This window comes from Molossus molossus, unplaced genomic scaffold (genome assembly GCF_014108415.1).
Source record: "Molossus molossus isolate mMolMol1 unplaced genomic scaffold, mMolMol1.p scaffold_m16_p_3, whole genome shotgun sequence".
NCBI lineage: Eukaryota > Metazoa > Chordata > Mammalia > Chiroptera > Molossidae > Molossus > Molossus molossus.
The window spans coordinates 118,690,044-118,705,095 of record NW_023425366.1 but is presented as its reverse complement, the minus strand read 5'-3'; the positions used below and the strand labels follow the sequence as shown (position 1 = coordinate 118,705,095).

At 45.6% G+C, this 15,052-nt stretch overlaps 1 protein-coding gene across 1 annotated transcript; it reads right to left on the bottom strand.

The window, feature by feature from the left end:
* Positions 1 to 431: 431 nt before the first annotated feature.
* Positions 432 to 14,512, bottom strand: MEFV (MEFV innate immuity regulator, pyrin). Its single transcript, XM_036280198.1, has 10 exons — positions 14,170 to 14,512; positions 8,520 to 9,338; positions 6,395 to 6,774; positions 5,903 to 5,998; positions 4,704 to 4,934; positions 4,160 to 4,182; positions 1,759 to 1,874; positions 1,546 to 1,578; positions 1,175 to 1,207; positions 432 to 1,015 (listed from the first exon to the last, which is right to left on the bottom strand). Exons 1-10 carry the CDS (start codon positions 14,444 to 14,446, stop codon positions 462 to 464), a joined length of 2,562 nt encoding a protein of 853 aa, XP_036136091.1. The 5' UTR covers positions 14,447 to 14,512; the 3' UTR covers positions 432 to 461.
* Between the last annotated feature and the right edge of the window lie 540 nt (positions 14,513 to 15,052).

Below are 15,052 nucleotides of genomic sequence, written 5' to 3'. Positions count from 1 at the left end.
TTAATCCAGGTACAAAAACATTTTATAGCAAGCCACTCTGCTTATTTAGCTAGTTTGTTTGTTTTCTAGAATTCCCAAGTCCTCAAGACAGAGGAGAATAAAATGAGGGGACACATAGGTACTGAGGGAAAATGAGGGTGGATCTCTGTCTCAGGAACATCTTAGGGTGCTAATCTATACCAGGGCTTATTGAGCAATAGTCGTGTACTTCCCACTCTGAAGAAAAAAAAAAAACAAACAAACACATGGCATGTCACCAGTGTTCTCTTCACCCTTGGTTTACCATTATTTGAGTACCTAGCTTACTTCTACTATTCCATAAGCTCCCGGGGCACAAGGACTATTATTTATTATAAATAAAAAGCACACAGAACCCAGTATATGTTCAATAATAACTTTCAAATATATGAATTCATGATACAAGGCTGGGAGTTGGAAGAAAGATGCAAAGTGTAGGGCTTTCAGTGAGGCCCCTGGTCACCCACTGGGCAGATGGTGAGTGGATCCATGTTCTTCCCTCCATCATGTGTCCCAGGACTGAAGATTGGTTGAAGGAGCCCAGAGAAAGAGAAGCTGGTGAATGTGTAGATGTGTGATTTGGCTGTCACATTGTAAAAGGAAATGGCTCCAGCCTTGTAGTCCAGGAAGATGCCCACACGCCTGGGGGGCTCCCTCATCCGCAGGCGGGTTGGGGGAAAGGTGGATGCCTGGTACTCATTTCGCTTCATCATCATCACCACCCAGTAGCCATTCTCCGGCGACAGAGTCAAGCTCCCCTTTCTGCTTGTGGATGCCTTGCAGATGCCCAGGACCCACCCTGTCTTGTCTCCCACCTCCACTTCCCAGTAGTGGTGGCCAGAGAGGAAGCTTGGAGAGCCCAGGGTGAAGAGGCAGCTATCAAATCTTTCCGGACTGTCAGGCATACGGTTCAACTTGTTTCCAAGTCTAGCACTCTTCAGGTCATCAGAGACAATGAGGTTGGGGTGGGCAGTTTCTGCATCCAGAGTCACATTAACTGCAGAGAGAATTAGAATGCCTCACTGGAAGTCAATGGGCAACATCCCCACAGGCTCTCCCCACCACCAGGAAACATGGACAGAGCCATTCTTCTGGAACACGGGACAGCACAGAGATCCATCAGGCCAAGGCCACTCGCCTTGATCTGGGCACTTACCAGCATGTGCCTGAGCGTGAATCAGTTCTGGAACTACAAAGAAAAGGAGATGAGGGGGGAAAATCCTGAGCATTTCCACTCAGACGGCTAAATCTACCTTGATCCCCACAACCAGGAAAGACAAGAACCCCTGTGCTCAGGACCTTGATTCCTCTGCTTGGATATAACCCAATTCCTCCCAGGCACCTGAGCCTCTCTCTGGACTGATGAGTTGACCCAGCTAAAGGAGTCTTTCACAGAACTTGTGAGGACCTTTCTCTTGCCTTTGTTACAGGTGTTTTTCTCTCTTCTAAATAATGCCCAGAAGTCAACAGTACAAGGGAATATCACAATAATTCCTGCTCAGCACATATTACCACCACCATACTTACCATTGAAGGTTTCCATTTCTGAACGCAGGGTTTCTAAGGAGAAAGAGAGCTAGAGTTAAGTTCTCTAGTTAGGAACAGATCGGGGGGAGGCTGAAGGCAGAGTCAGAAGACCATGAGAGATGGAAAAGGGATGCCTGGGGACTCTGGGCTACATGGATCTCAGGGAAAAAGTGAGCAGGTACCCCCTGTCTTCCTCCAAGCCCACCTACCTACCTGAGAAATGCTTCATGCTCTTCTCCACAAACTCTGATTTCTGGTGGAGCAGGTGGATCTTTTCTTTCACTTCTAGAGGGGTGGCCCATGGCTCAGGCACAGTCACCGTCCTGGCTCTAGAAACAAAAGACTGTTGTCCAGAGAGAGCTGGAGCATGGAGTGACCCATGCTCCCATAAAATGGAAGGAAGGTACAGCCTCCACAGGGCACACCCACCCCAGCCTGGGCTTTGCAAAGAAAGTCCTCCCTGGACTTCAGGTTCTAAACACTGGTCCTCCACTTTGCCTATGGATTTGTATCACCTGGGAAATTTTTTAAAGTACTGATGTTAAAACCAAAAGTTTTAATAATGGCCTTAAAATGCTCTGATGTTGAAATGCTCAGCCCCGAATTATCTACAGTCTTCCCTCATTTATCGCGGTTAATCCGTTCCACACTCTAGTGGTTGCACCTGGCGTTGAAAGATTCCTGGGGTGCTCGAATACATAGGCCTACAATTCGTACGTACAGTAATTTTAATTTTAATTGTAATACAGGGGTGTATAATTGACTCAGACAACCGAGCATGCGCTATATCATTTTCACTGTCTCGATCAACTTTTTAATGACTCTTTGAAAAAACCAAGTAGAGTGAAGCCGCGAAAGTCGAAGCGCAAAGTGGCGAGGGATGACTGTATGTTGTTAATTACACTTCCTTAGTCATTATTTTTCTATTGAAATAAAATGATAATAGATGAAGGGAAGAAAACACAATGCTACTTTACACCCATTAGGATGGCTGCTATTAAGAAAAAAGTAGCCTGCCCTGGCCAGTTTGGCTCAGCGGTTAGAGCATCGACCTGCGGACCAGAGAGTCCCGCATTCGGTTCCTGCTAAGGGCACATACCTTGGTTGCAGTTTGTCCCCGACCCCGATTGGGGTTGTGTGGGTGGCAACCACTCGATGTGTCTCTCTCACATAGATGTTTCTCTCTCTCTCTTCCCCTCTCTCTCCCTCCCACTCTATCTGAAGATAAATGCAAAAATGTCCTTGGTTGAGGATAAAAAAAAGAAGAAGAAAAAAGTAGCCTGGCCAGGTAGCTCAGTTTGTTAGATCATTGTCTCAATATGCCAAGGTTGTAAGTTTGATTGCTGGTCAGGGCACATACAAGAATCAACCAATGAATACATAAATAAGTGGAACAACAAATCAGTGTTTCTCTCTCTCTCTTTTTCCCCTTCTCCAAAATCAATAACTAATTAAAAACAAAAATGACAAATGTTAGTAAGGATGTTGAGAGGTTTGAACCCTTGTGCATTGCTGGTGGGAATGTAAAATGGAGCAGACACTCTAGGAAATATGGTGGTTCCTCAAAAAAACTAAATATAGAATTACCACATAATAGAGAAATTCCACTTCTGGGTATATACCCAAAAGAATTGAGAGCAGAGACTCAAACAATATTCATAGCAGCATTATTCACAATAGCCAAAAGGTGGAAGCAATCTAAGTGCCCAATGATGTAAGAATGGATGAACAAAATTTGGTATATACATACAGTGAAATATTATTCAGCCTTAAAAAAGGAATGTAATTCTAACGTGCTACAGCATGTAGACATTATGCTAAATGAAATAAGCTAAACATAAAAGTACAAATATTTTATGATTCCACTTAGATGAGGAAGTTTGAGTAGTCAAATTCACAAACACAAAGTAGAGTGGTGGTTGCCAGGGACTGGGGATGGGGGGCATGAGAGTTGTTCAGTGGTATGGAATTTCCATTTGGGAAGATGAAAAAGTTCTGGAGATGGTTTGTAGTGATGGTTGCATAATAATGTAAATGTATTTAATGCCAATGAACATACATTTAAAAATGATAAATTTTATGTTATGTATATTTTACCACACATACACACACAAAAAAAGACTTAAAAAATTGATTCCTGAGTTGCACTACTGAAGATTCAGCTTTAATTCATCTGCCAGGGCCTGGATGTCAGGATTTTGTAAAGCTCCAGAGGTGACTGCAACATCCAGCCTCCTCCCTCCGATCCCCTCCCCTGCCTGCTGGGCTTAGCAGCTCCATTCCTCAAAGTGCTTCCCTTCCTGAGGCCACAGGCACTGCAAGAACAGTTTTCGTGAGGTGAATTATATAGGACATAATCTATTAGGGAGGTTTCTTAGGAAGCCACAATCAGCACAGCAGGCTGTGTTCATTCTTTCCAGTCTTCAACCCCATGTTCTCCTGATCATACCTGTTTTCCCTACACAGATACAGAAAAGCCTTAAGTAGCTGCAGGAAATGGGAGGAGCCTGGGGAGGAATCCCAGACCCAGGGTGGGAATGTCTCCCTTCTAGCACTGCCTCCCCAAATGCTTCCTGCAGGACACCCAAGGGATCATCAGGGGACCTCTCAGTACCTGTGCAGGGTGACTCCGATGTCCTAGGAGAGAAAAGAGAAAAGCTCTTTATTACTAGTTTCCCAGGGGCTGCACTACTGGCCTCTCATCCTGGGTCCCAGGGCATCAGCAAAACTGGGGCACTTCTCCCAATTCTTTTTTTTTTTGGTACGTGCCCCTAGCGGGAACCGAACCCGGGACCCTCTGGTCCGCAGGCCGACGCTCCAACCATCCAACCGCTGAGCCAAACCGGCCAGGGCACTTCTCCCAATTCTAATTCTAATTCCCTGAAGTGGCTGTGGCCTGCAACAGACCTGCACCCAAGCCCTGGTCTGTTCTGGGAGATGCCAAGAGGTTCCCTGGATTCTGGGCCACTCTGGGCTCCTAAGAGCTCACCAAATGGATCTGGGTACAAGAGGCATTGTTGGTCACCAAGACCAAGTCCCACCCTTAGCCCCAAGGAATTCAGCCACTCACTGGCTTGGGCAGAGCTGATGGTGCTAGGAGCCCATGTCATCCTAATGGGCACAGTGGACAGGGCAAGGCCAGGTCCAGCCACACTCACCTGCATAAGCTCCCATTCCGGCAGGCACTGCTTGGCCTCTAGCTCCTCAATCAGCTTGTTGAGAAGGGCAATGTCCCTTGACACTTGGGTGTCATATGTCTCCCTGACTTGGCCAATGGTCTGGCCCAGCTCCTCCAGCCAGGCCACAAAGAGCCGCTCTTGCTGCTCCAGAAACTGGCACAACTGCTCCAACTGGTACCTGACTCTCTGCTTCTGGATTTCAGTTTGTTTCTGGGAAAGGGGACAGAGAGGTATAGGGGTCTGTGCAATAAGGTGGATGTGTTTGCCCAGGAACTCCCCAGCAAAGGCTGGACCCTCTTGTCTTCCTGGTTTCCCTGAGCAGCCCAGTTTCATGGCTCACCCTTCTCAGGGGGCATCCCTGACCCCTATTCTATCCACAAGTTCTAAACCCCCTGGGGTTACAGGAAGGGGTTTTTATTTTACTACAATTTAGGAGTTTCCCAAAAGTCAGGCACCTGGGCCAAAGTCATTCTCGTCCCATTCTTTTTATCTTTGTCTGTTTCCCATTGCGATGTGAGGGTCCCAACAGAAGTTTGGCACCCAGAGAGGGAGACAGGATCCAGTCAACAGAACAAATGCATCAGATAAATAGAGGCTCTGTGGGGTAGGTGCCTTGACTTGAAGGTAAAATGGAAGCAGTTTACGCATCCAAGAGGCTGGACACCAGCTCCACAGAGGAAGGCAAATAATTTGTGACATTGCAAAACCACTGTTTTAAAGAAAATGTACATTGAACAATCTGAATTTTAAAAATCAGTATGTTTTTGTAAAAAAAAAATAAAATAAAATGGGCAACAATGATAAAAGCAGTAAAGAGTATTCAAAATTGAAAAGTCCCTCCTCCCATTTCCTCAATCCCATCCCTCAGCCACAGCCACTGGCAGTAGTTTCTCTAAATCACTTTGTGGTGAGTAAGAGAAAGTGCAACAAGGTCCTTGGGGATGACCCTCCCTGTGGTGGGTGGTCCCCTTCTGCAGTTGTCCCCTTGGACACCTATTACCTCTCCCCTCCCCTTGCACCCTGCACCTCCTCCCACCAAAAGCAGGTAATTCTAAATATATGATCAGCTCTGCTTCCCTATAAACCAGAACCTCGGGAACCCCAGTTTACTCTTCATCCCTCCCTCCTGCAGGGGTGACCCTGGGTAAGGACTGGCTATAGAACACCCTTGGCCTTACCAGGTAGTTTGAAGTGTTCTTATTCCCCTGAGATCTCTGCTCCTCTCCGGATTTTTTCAACTCCTTCAGATGCTCCAGCTGCTTCTGAATTTGCTTCTGAACAAAGAGCACTTGTTGAAGCTTAAACTTGGCTCCTACTATTTTTAGTTGGTGCCAACTCTAGAAGGGGAAATCTGCTTAGAGAATAAGGCTGAGGGGACTGCAGCCAAGAGCAAAGGGAGGGGTTCCCATCACACCAAGGGAAGCAGGCGCAAGAGAAAGAGAAATTCCTGATAACCTCCTGTGAGCACCTGAAGTGAGGCCCTTGGACCTCTAAGCTACATGAACTGGTAAATTCTCTCTTTGCCGTCCTGGTTTGTATTGTGTTTTTGCCATTTACAGCTCAAAAGTGGTGGCTATTGCACCAACCTCCTAGTGTCATTGGGAAAGTGAAGCAAACCCCCAAATATCCAAGTGCTCATCAGAGCAGAGCCCCCAGACAGGAAGTCCTACCTTGTATTCCAGGGCAGCTTCCTCGATGGGGCGCACCTGGTGGCCTCTGTGTTCCTGACTCAGGCTGCAGATGAGGCAGATAGGCTCCCCGTGGTCCTCACAGAAGAGCAGCTGGACCTGCTTCATGTGACGCTTACATTGTGGCAGGGCCTGGGGGCTCAGGCTGGCCATCTGTAGGCCCTCCCGCTGCTCGAGGCTTCCAGAGCTCTTCCTTGAGAGCGAGACCTGGCACCTGAGGCATTTGGGCAAGCAACCACCTGAGGCCTTGGGATCCCTAGAAGCAACGGAGCAGCTGCAGGAATCGTGCACACAAGTGCCACCAACTGGATCTCCTTCCTGGGCATGGCAAAGGGGACACACAGCCTCATCCTGGGGCCTCCCTGGGGACATAGCAGTGGAAAAATCTCCTGAGTGACAAACTCAAGATGTTACAAAGGGGTGTTGCAAAAACACAGCAGAGAAAGAGCCCACACCTGAGACCTGTAAGGTCTCTATTAGACTGTGGCCACATCCTAGCTTGTCCCTCTCCTATTACTCTCCAGCAAAGAAACAGGCAAGTCTCCGGGACTGAGAGCTAAGGGCTAGATATCATGACAGTCCTGAGACCTGGAATTCTTGGGCACTTATTCTAAAGAAAGGGCTTTTGCTGTAAATTCTGTGCCTTCCTCCCGCACACACACTGAGCTAGCAGTTGATATAGAGACAGCAAGAAGTTTTGACTAGTGTTTGCTTTACCACTTAAACCACCCAGTCTGCTAATGAATTGAGTAGGAACTCCCGGGAGATATTGACTGGCTCATAGCCAGACACTCAGCCCCTAGCAGACTCCCTGGCACATGGTGGGCCTTGGGGAAGTGTATGTTGAATAAAGGAACAAATGGACCACCTTTCACACCATGTTCATACCACATTCAGGAAGCATTAAATAAAAGTAAAGAAGGGGACTTTATAAGGCTAAAGGGTATAATCTGCCATGATAACATACAGCTATGACTAACTCTGCCCCAATACCATAGCACAACTTCACAAAGCGGATATGACAGGCCCTGGCCGGGTAGCTCAGTTGGTTAGAGCATCATCTGGATAGGCCAAGGTTGTGGGTTTGATCCCTGGTCAGGGCACATACAAGAATACAAGAATTAACCAATGAATGCAAAAATAAGTGGAACAACCAATCTCTCTCTCTCTCTCTCTCTCTCTCTCTCTCTCTCTCTCTCTCTCTCTCTCCTCTTCCTCCCTCTTTTTATCCCTCCCTCCCGTCCACTCTCTAAACAACTCAATGGAAAAAATATCTTCAGGTGAGAATTAACCAGAAAAAACACCCTACATTTTTCAGCCTCCTTTGCACTTGGTTGTGGCTATTTGACTACATTCTGGCTAAAGGAATGTAAATGGAGGTGTTGTGACTAGCTTCTAGAAACTTCTGGAAACCTTCCCTAAGTGATACTATTCTCCTTTGTCTCTCTGTCCTGCTTCCTGGAATGAGGATGCCACTATCTGAGACCATGAGCTTGAAAGCAAACTCGATGAGCAGAAAAACAGCAGGGACCTGGGTTCCTGGCCTTATGGAGTACCACATCTGCCCTGGACCACCTGTGTATCAATTATGTGAAAGAGGAACAAACTTCTGCCTTGTTTCAGTCACTGTTATTGTGTTCCTGTCATTCAAAACCCAAATAATCCTAATTTCTACCTCCTTAGTAAAAGAGACCTAGGGTTTTAGCCAACAACTCTCCTCCCCGCCCAGAGAGAGGCAAATGGCAGCTCCTCAGCTCCATGACACACTGCCATGGGGTTACTGAGAGAAGGGCATATTTTTACCCATTCTTTCCCAGATGCTCAACCTGGGGTCCATGAAGCCCCTGGAATTCTAAAGCAGGACTCCAGAGTGTGTAAGAACTAACTGAAATTTGATGCAGCGTTTTGTGAAGATGTGCATATACCTCTTTTCTTCAGGATTCACAGCCTCCAACAGATTCTCAAAGGGTTGGGGACCTCAGGGGGCACGCAGGGATCCAGTAACAGAAATACAGTGGGGGATAAAAGGAGGGTTGTGGAAGAACACCTGCACAGGTCACCATTCCTAAGGACACCAGGTCTTCTGGATTCTGGGGTCCTTCCTTACCTGAAGGTGGAAGGACTTCTGGATTTGAAAGCTCACCACCTACCACCTCCCCCAACGTCTCAGGTGTCTCTGGACCCTCAATTCCACTTTTCTCCAAAGGTGCTGTGGATTCTGGATGCTCCCAGGTCTTCTCCTCTCCAGCCAACAATACTTTGGAAAGCATATTCCTGAATGCTCCTCCATCCAGGATCACAGAATGTTCTGGATTTCTGGAGCCTTTCTCTGGAGCCACAGTAGCCCCTACATCCAGAGTGGCCACTTTGCTGAGGGTAGCTGCTGAGTCCAGATTCTCACTTCTCATTTTCTCTTGAGGCAGAAGAGTTTCTGAATTGGGAGGCGTTCTCTCTCCTGAAGAAATGGTAAATTCAAGACTTTTGGGTCGATTCTTTTTTGAAGGTACATATGCTTCAGATATCTTGCATTCTTTCCTTCCTGGGGACCCAGCACATGACCCACTGGAGAGTCCTTGGAGCCTTCCTGCAGAGCTGGCATTCCTGCGTAGCCTGACACTTGACTCAGCCCCCTTCTCCCCTTGTAGCCTTCTGGGGAGCGGACTTTTCCTAGAAGACAGAGTCATGCCCCTGGGCCCTGGCTTGGCCTGTACATCCAGGCCCTCTGAGCCCTTCTGGTCTCTCCGTTTGCCCTGAGGCTTCTTCTGGGGCCCCTTCCCAGCCTCGGGCTGGCTGGCTGCCCCATCACCACTTTGCTGCTGCCTGTCACCTTCCAGGCCATCTGGTATCTTCAGGCTCTTGGGCTTATTCTCCCCAGAGGAACACGACACTGCTGAACACTCATTGCCACTTTCTTGTATGGGACATTCTGAAAAGACAAGGAAATGCAAAGGCATGAAAATGTCTGGTGCTTAGGGCCAACGGCTGAGGGAAGAAAGAGAAGAGAGAATCCCCTCAGAAATTAGAGAAGTTCAGAAATTCTAGACAATAGCAGTCAATTGCCATTAAATAAGAACATACTATTTGCTATATATTTTTCTTTTTTTTAATTTTTTTTTCCCTCACCTGAGGACATTTTTCCATTTTTTGTTCAGATATAGAGTGGGAGGAAGAGAGAGGAAGAGAGAGAGAGAGAGAAACATCGATGTGAAAGGGACACATCGAGTGGCTGCCACCCGCACAACCCAACCAGGGCTAGGGACAAACTGCAACCGAGGCATGTGCCCTTAGCGGGAACCGAACCCGGGTCTCTCTGGACTGCAGGCCGACGCTCCAACCGCTGAACCAAACTGGCAGGGCAACTATATATTTTTCAAATAGTGCTTTCAAACTTTTTAGACAGGACAATTTGCTTCCAATATAAGAATTTGAAAAATAGAATTCTTCATACATAAAATAAATAAAACCCAAGTTTATTGGTATAAATTTGTGTGTGATTATAAAATCAATCAGTAAATAATTCACTTATAAAATCAATAAAGAAGTAATATGTGGAAACTAGACTTTTGATGTTGACCATGCTATAGTGTATACTGATATCGAATTATAGTGTGCACCAGAAATTTATATAATATTATCAACCAATGTTACTTCAATAAAAACAAATAAATAGACCTGGCTGGTTTGGCTCAGTGGTCAGAGCATCGGCCCGCAGACTAAAGAGTCCCGGGTTCTATTCTGGCCAAGGGCATGTACCTCAGTTGCAGTTCATCCCCATCACCCGTTGGGGTCGTGCGGGTGGCAACCAATCGATGTCTCTCTCCCATCGATGTTTCTCTCTCTCTCCCTCTTCCTCCCTCCTGCTCTATCTGAAGATAAATGGAAAAATACCCTCGGGTGAGGATTAAAAACAAAACAAAAAACAAATAAATACAATTCTCCAGAAAAACAAAACTCAATTACGGTAGTAAGCAAGAGGAAAAATAGATGTATTCAGAATGAATACATTGAAGTGGTAATCATTGAAGTGGGTGATGGGTACAAGGAAGCTTCACCATAGTACTCTCTATCCTGAGTATTTTTGAAAATTCATAGTTAATGGTTTTAAAGAAAATCCTCCATACAGAAGGAGACAGCAAGGATGTGTATTTGTAGATCTTGACATTAGAGAAAGAAAATCTCTCCTGAAGATTTGTAAACACAGTGTTCTCTTTTATGCTTCAGCCCAAATTCACATTATTCATGTAGTCTGAAAAACCTCAAGAGTAATTTCATTTGAAGAGGGTCTTAGGCGGCATTGCCCCCACACAATTGGGGTGAACAGAATTTCCACATTGTTGTATGCTATACCGGAAAGTTGTTAAAAGAGTAAATCCTAAGAGTTCCCATTTTACTGTATGAGAAGATGGGTGTTAGCTGAACCTATGTGGTAATCATTTCACAATATATGTAAATCAAACCATCATGCTGTATGCCTTAAACTTATACAGTAATGTGTGTCAATTATTTCTCAATAAAACTGGAAAAAAATAATTAAGGTGTTTTATTGGCATAAAAATTTGAAATCAGGCTATGAAAGACAGTTAAAACTTCAGAAAGTAATTTATTCCTGTTTTTCCTTTGGTTTTGTCAGGTGAAGAAAATCCTAACTCACACAGATAAGTAAGTGTAAATGATATATTTTTTTAGAAAAACAGCTTGCCTGAAAATTTCAAGATACTGTTTAATAAAACAAAAATGACAGGAAAGGCTTAATTCCAAGATTTACATTTAAAAAAAAAGGTCAAGTACAGCATGAACTATCACACTGGTGGCCTTCAGTATTTTTTAATTTGGCAAACCTGAGCCTGGCCAGTTTGGTTCAGCAGTTAGAGCGTCGGCCCGTGGACCAGAGAGTCCCGGATTTGGTTCCTGCTAAGGGCACGTGCCTTGGTTGCGGTTTGTCCCTGGCCCCGTTGGCAAACCTACAACCCAGTTACATGCCCTTGACCGGGAATCAAACCCGCCACTCTTCAGTTCACAGGCTGACGCACTAACCACTGAACCACACTGGCTACAACAGTTACTGATACATTTTAATATGAATTTGTTTCGTTTTTTAAAGTTAATAAGCCCTGGCCAGTTTGGCTCAGCGGTTAGAGCGTCACCCCGTGTACTGAAGGGTTGCAGATTTAATCCTCAGCATCCAATCGATGTGTCTCTCTCACATCCATGTTTCTCTCTCACACACCTTCCCTCCCTTCCTCTCTATCTAAAAACAAATGGAAGAATATCCTCTGGTGAGAATTAACAAAAATTTTTTATTAAAAAATAAAATTTGAATCAAGTATTTGCTAATATTCTAAGGAATCCCTGAAATATCATCCTAGGATATAATTTGAAAACTACTACTTTAATAAAGAAATGAAGATAACCTGTAATTAGCACCGTAATATATGACTTGAGGAAGCTCTTTTTAAAATTACTTTAAGGTGCCCTGGCCATTTTTGCTCAGTGGTTAGAGCATCGGCCTGCGGGCCAATGAGTTGCGGGTTCAATTCCGGTCAAGGGCACGTACCTCAGTTGCGTTGGTCCCCGGCCCTGGTCGGGTCATGTGGGAGGCAACCAGTCTATGTGGCTCTATCATATTGATGTTTCTCTCTGTCTCTCTCCCTCCCTCCCTCCCACTCTATCTGATTAAAAAAAAACTACTTTAAGGTTGTTTAAAACACTTTGCTGTGGGCTTCATAGGAAAAAGTAAATTACCAAAACTGGCTTAAGAACTCTTGAGAAACCCTGAAGGTGCTAATAACCAGATTTTAAAACATAAAAAAGTAATTTAAAAATCTATTCATCAAATTATTCTGGACTCAGATTATAATTGGTTTAGTTCTCTCACTCTTTCAAAGAGCAGATAATTTTTATGTTATTTCAACCATTCTTCTTCCACACAGAAATACATGAAGAGCATTTCTAATGTACTCTTTTTTTTTTAAACCCTCGCCCGAGGATATTTTTCTATTGGTTTTTTGATAGAGTGGAAGGAAGGGAGGTAGAATAAGAGAGAGAAACATCCATGTGAGAGAGACACACCAATTGGTTGCCTATTGCATGACCAGGGCTAGGGATCGAGCCACAACCGAGGTACATGCCCTTGACCAAAATCAAACTCAAGACTCTTTGGTCCACAGGCCAACGCTCTAACCACTGAGCCAACCCAGCCAGGGCTCTAATGTACTCTTAAAGTGTAAAAATGGAAGAAAAATTCAAACACCAAAGAATATTTAGAAACTGATCCTGTTAGCTCCAAAATCTTTAAAAATGTCTTTAAAAGCAAGAATCAAATAGTCCACATTATTTGATCACAATACAACAAAATCAGAAAGTACAGCAAAAGAAGGAGAAGGAAGGAAAAGAGGAAAGGAAGGAAGAGGAGAGAGAGGAGAGAACGAAGAAAAAGGAAGGGAGAAAGGGAAGGAAGAGAGGAAGGAAAATGAAAGAAAAAGGAGAAAGTCCTCTTGACAATTTTAAAATGCCTTTGTAAAATGTGCTAAAGAAGAATTCAATTGCAGGGGGCAGGGGAAGGTGCAAGAGGGGATGGGGGCATATATGGTGATGGAAAAAAATAAAATTAATAAAATTTAAAAAAAAGAAGAACCCACCTGGTCGGTGTGGCTCACTGGTTGAGTGTCAACCCATGTACCAAGAGGTTGCCCATTTGATTCCTGGTCAGGACACATGCCCAGGTTGTGGGCCCAATCCCCAATGGGGGGGCACGCAGGAGGCGGCCAGTCGATGTTCTCTCTTATCAATGTTTCTATCTCTCTCTCCTTCTCCCTTCCTCTCTCTATAAAATCAATGAAGAAAAAAAAAAGAAGAAGGACCCAAGCCTTGGCTGTGTAAACTCAGTTGGTTAGAATGCTGTCCCTGTACACCAAGGTTGCAGGTTCTAACCCAGGTCAGGGCACATGCAAGAAACAACCAATAGCCCTGGCCAGTTTGGCTCAGCGGTTAGAGCGTCGGCCTGCGGTCCGGAGAGACCCGGGTTCGGTTCACGCTAAGGGCACGTACTTCGGTTGCAGTTTGTCCCCGGCCCTGGTTGGTCGTGCAGGTGGCAGCTACTCGATGTGTCCCTTCACGTCGATGTTTCTCTCTCTCTCTCCTTCCTCTCTCTCCCTCCCACTCTATCTGTACAAAAAATGGAAAAATATCCTCGGGTGAGGATAAAAAAAACAAAAACAAAAAAAAAGAAACAACCAATAAATGCATAAATAAGTGGAACAACAAATAGATATTTCTCTCCCTTCCTTTCTCTCTCTGTCCCTCTAAAATCAATAAATAAAAAAATAAAAAGAACTCAAAACTGAAATTAGGAGGGTAACAAGGAAAAGATTACCTATCAACCTTGTTAATATAACTGGTTAGAAGACATTTTTGCTCACCCAGATACTTGTCTGTACACGTATTAATCACAAATGACGGAAAGAATTCTCTAGGAACAGGCATCTAGCTCCTGTCTCTCCTGATTCTTTCTGACTCAAAAATTCAGCTGCCCACTCCCCACCACCGCCCTTTTTAAGCCATAGGGAACCTTAGCTTTACTAATCCAGCTCCAAAGACCAGGGAAAGGGACTTGCTTGGCCAAAGTCACTAACATCATGGTAGACTGGGACTCCTGGCCCCTAAGTCAGAGTGCACTGGTCCAAACACATGCTCATTCTTGCAACTTCCACCCCACCTCATGAACAGCTAGCAGAGGAGGGGACATGGGGTCCGCTTACCTGGGCCAATTGCCCTCTGGAGCTCCTCTGCCAAGAGGTGCTGGTTGATGGCCTTCAGGATTTGCAGGGTCAGCTGCATGGCATACTTCTCCCCATAGTGGCTGAGCAGCAGAGTGGCCAGCTTCACTGGCCTGGCTGTCTGGAGTTGGCCTCGAGGTATCCGGGGGTGCTCCTTCTCCAGGCTGGTGTTTTGCAGCTTGAATTTGAACTTCTCAAAGTCATAGGGCACCAGCTCCTCCAGGGAATACAAAAGATGGTCACTAGGGGTCTTGGCCATGATGTTGACCAGAACAGGCTGGAACCAGCTGTCTGGCTTCTGGGAGCAAAAAAAGGTCCTCTTGTCGTTGAGTCCAGGGAGTGAGTGAGAAGAGGCAGCTTGTGAAATAACGGAAAAGGCACAGGAAATGCTTTGTGCTTTGGTGGGAACTGAGGCTGTGAGAGGTGATTGCTGGCTTGTGTTCCCTTTCTCACAGATTCAGAGGCTTTTCCAGCTGGGAGGGCTCAACGCCTTGCCACACATGTGGTCCTCCACTGCCCCAGCTCTCACCTCCAAGGGCTGGACTGTAAAGCAGTGGGTAAGTCTGTGAGGGAGGATCTGGAATTGGATTCCAGTCTCTTAATCCTTGGGCAGGCTCTCAGTTGCTTCCCTCCTTTTCCAGGATTCGGAGTGGGGTGTGGGAACAGAGTCCTTGGTCCTATGCTAGAGAGGACCATGATGAGGGTGAGCACCTCTGGCCAACTGTTCTCCTCCAGACTCTTGGAGTTTTATTGACCCTCCAGAGCCAATGGCGAGGGGAATGGGAGCAGCAAATATAACCCTGCAAGCTTTGTTGTTCCCTGCCCAAGAAGGCAGGCAAGGCCAGAAGGGCACTGTCAGGCGACA

Bases quoted from the DNA above. Each gene is read 5' to 3' on its own strand.
- MEFV (XM_036280198.1), bottom strand. From the start codon at position 14,446: ATGGCCAAGACCCCTAGTGACCATCTTTTGTATTCCCTGGAGGAGCTG. The intron at 4,183-4,703 runs GTGAGTGTGGCT...TTTCTCTCCTAG, and splicing joins CGGAATGGGAGCTTATGCAG to GACATCGGAGTCACCCTGCA. The intron at 1,208-1,545 runs GTAAGTATGGTG...TTTTCTTTGTAG, and splicing joins AGAAATGGAAACCTTCAATG to TTCCAGAACTGATTCACGCT.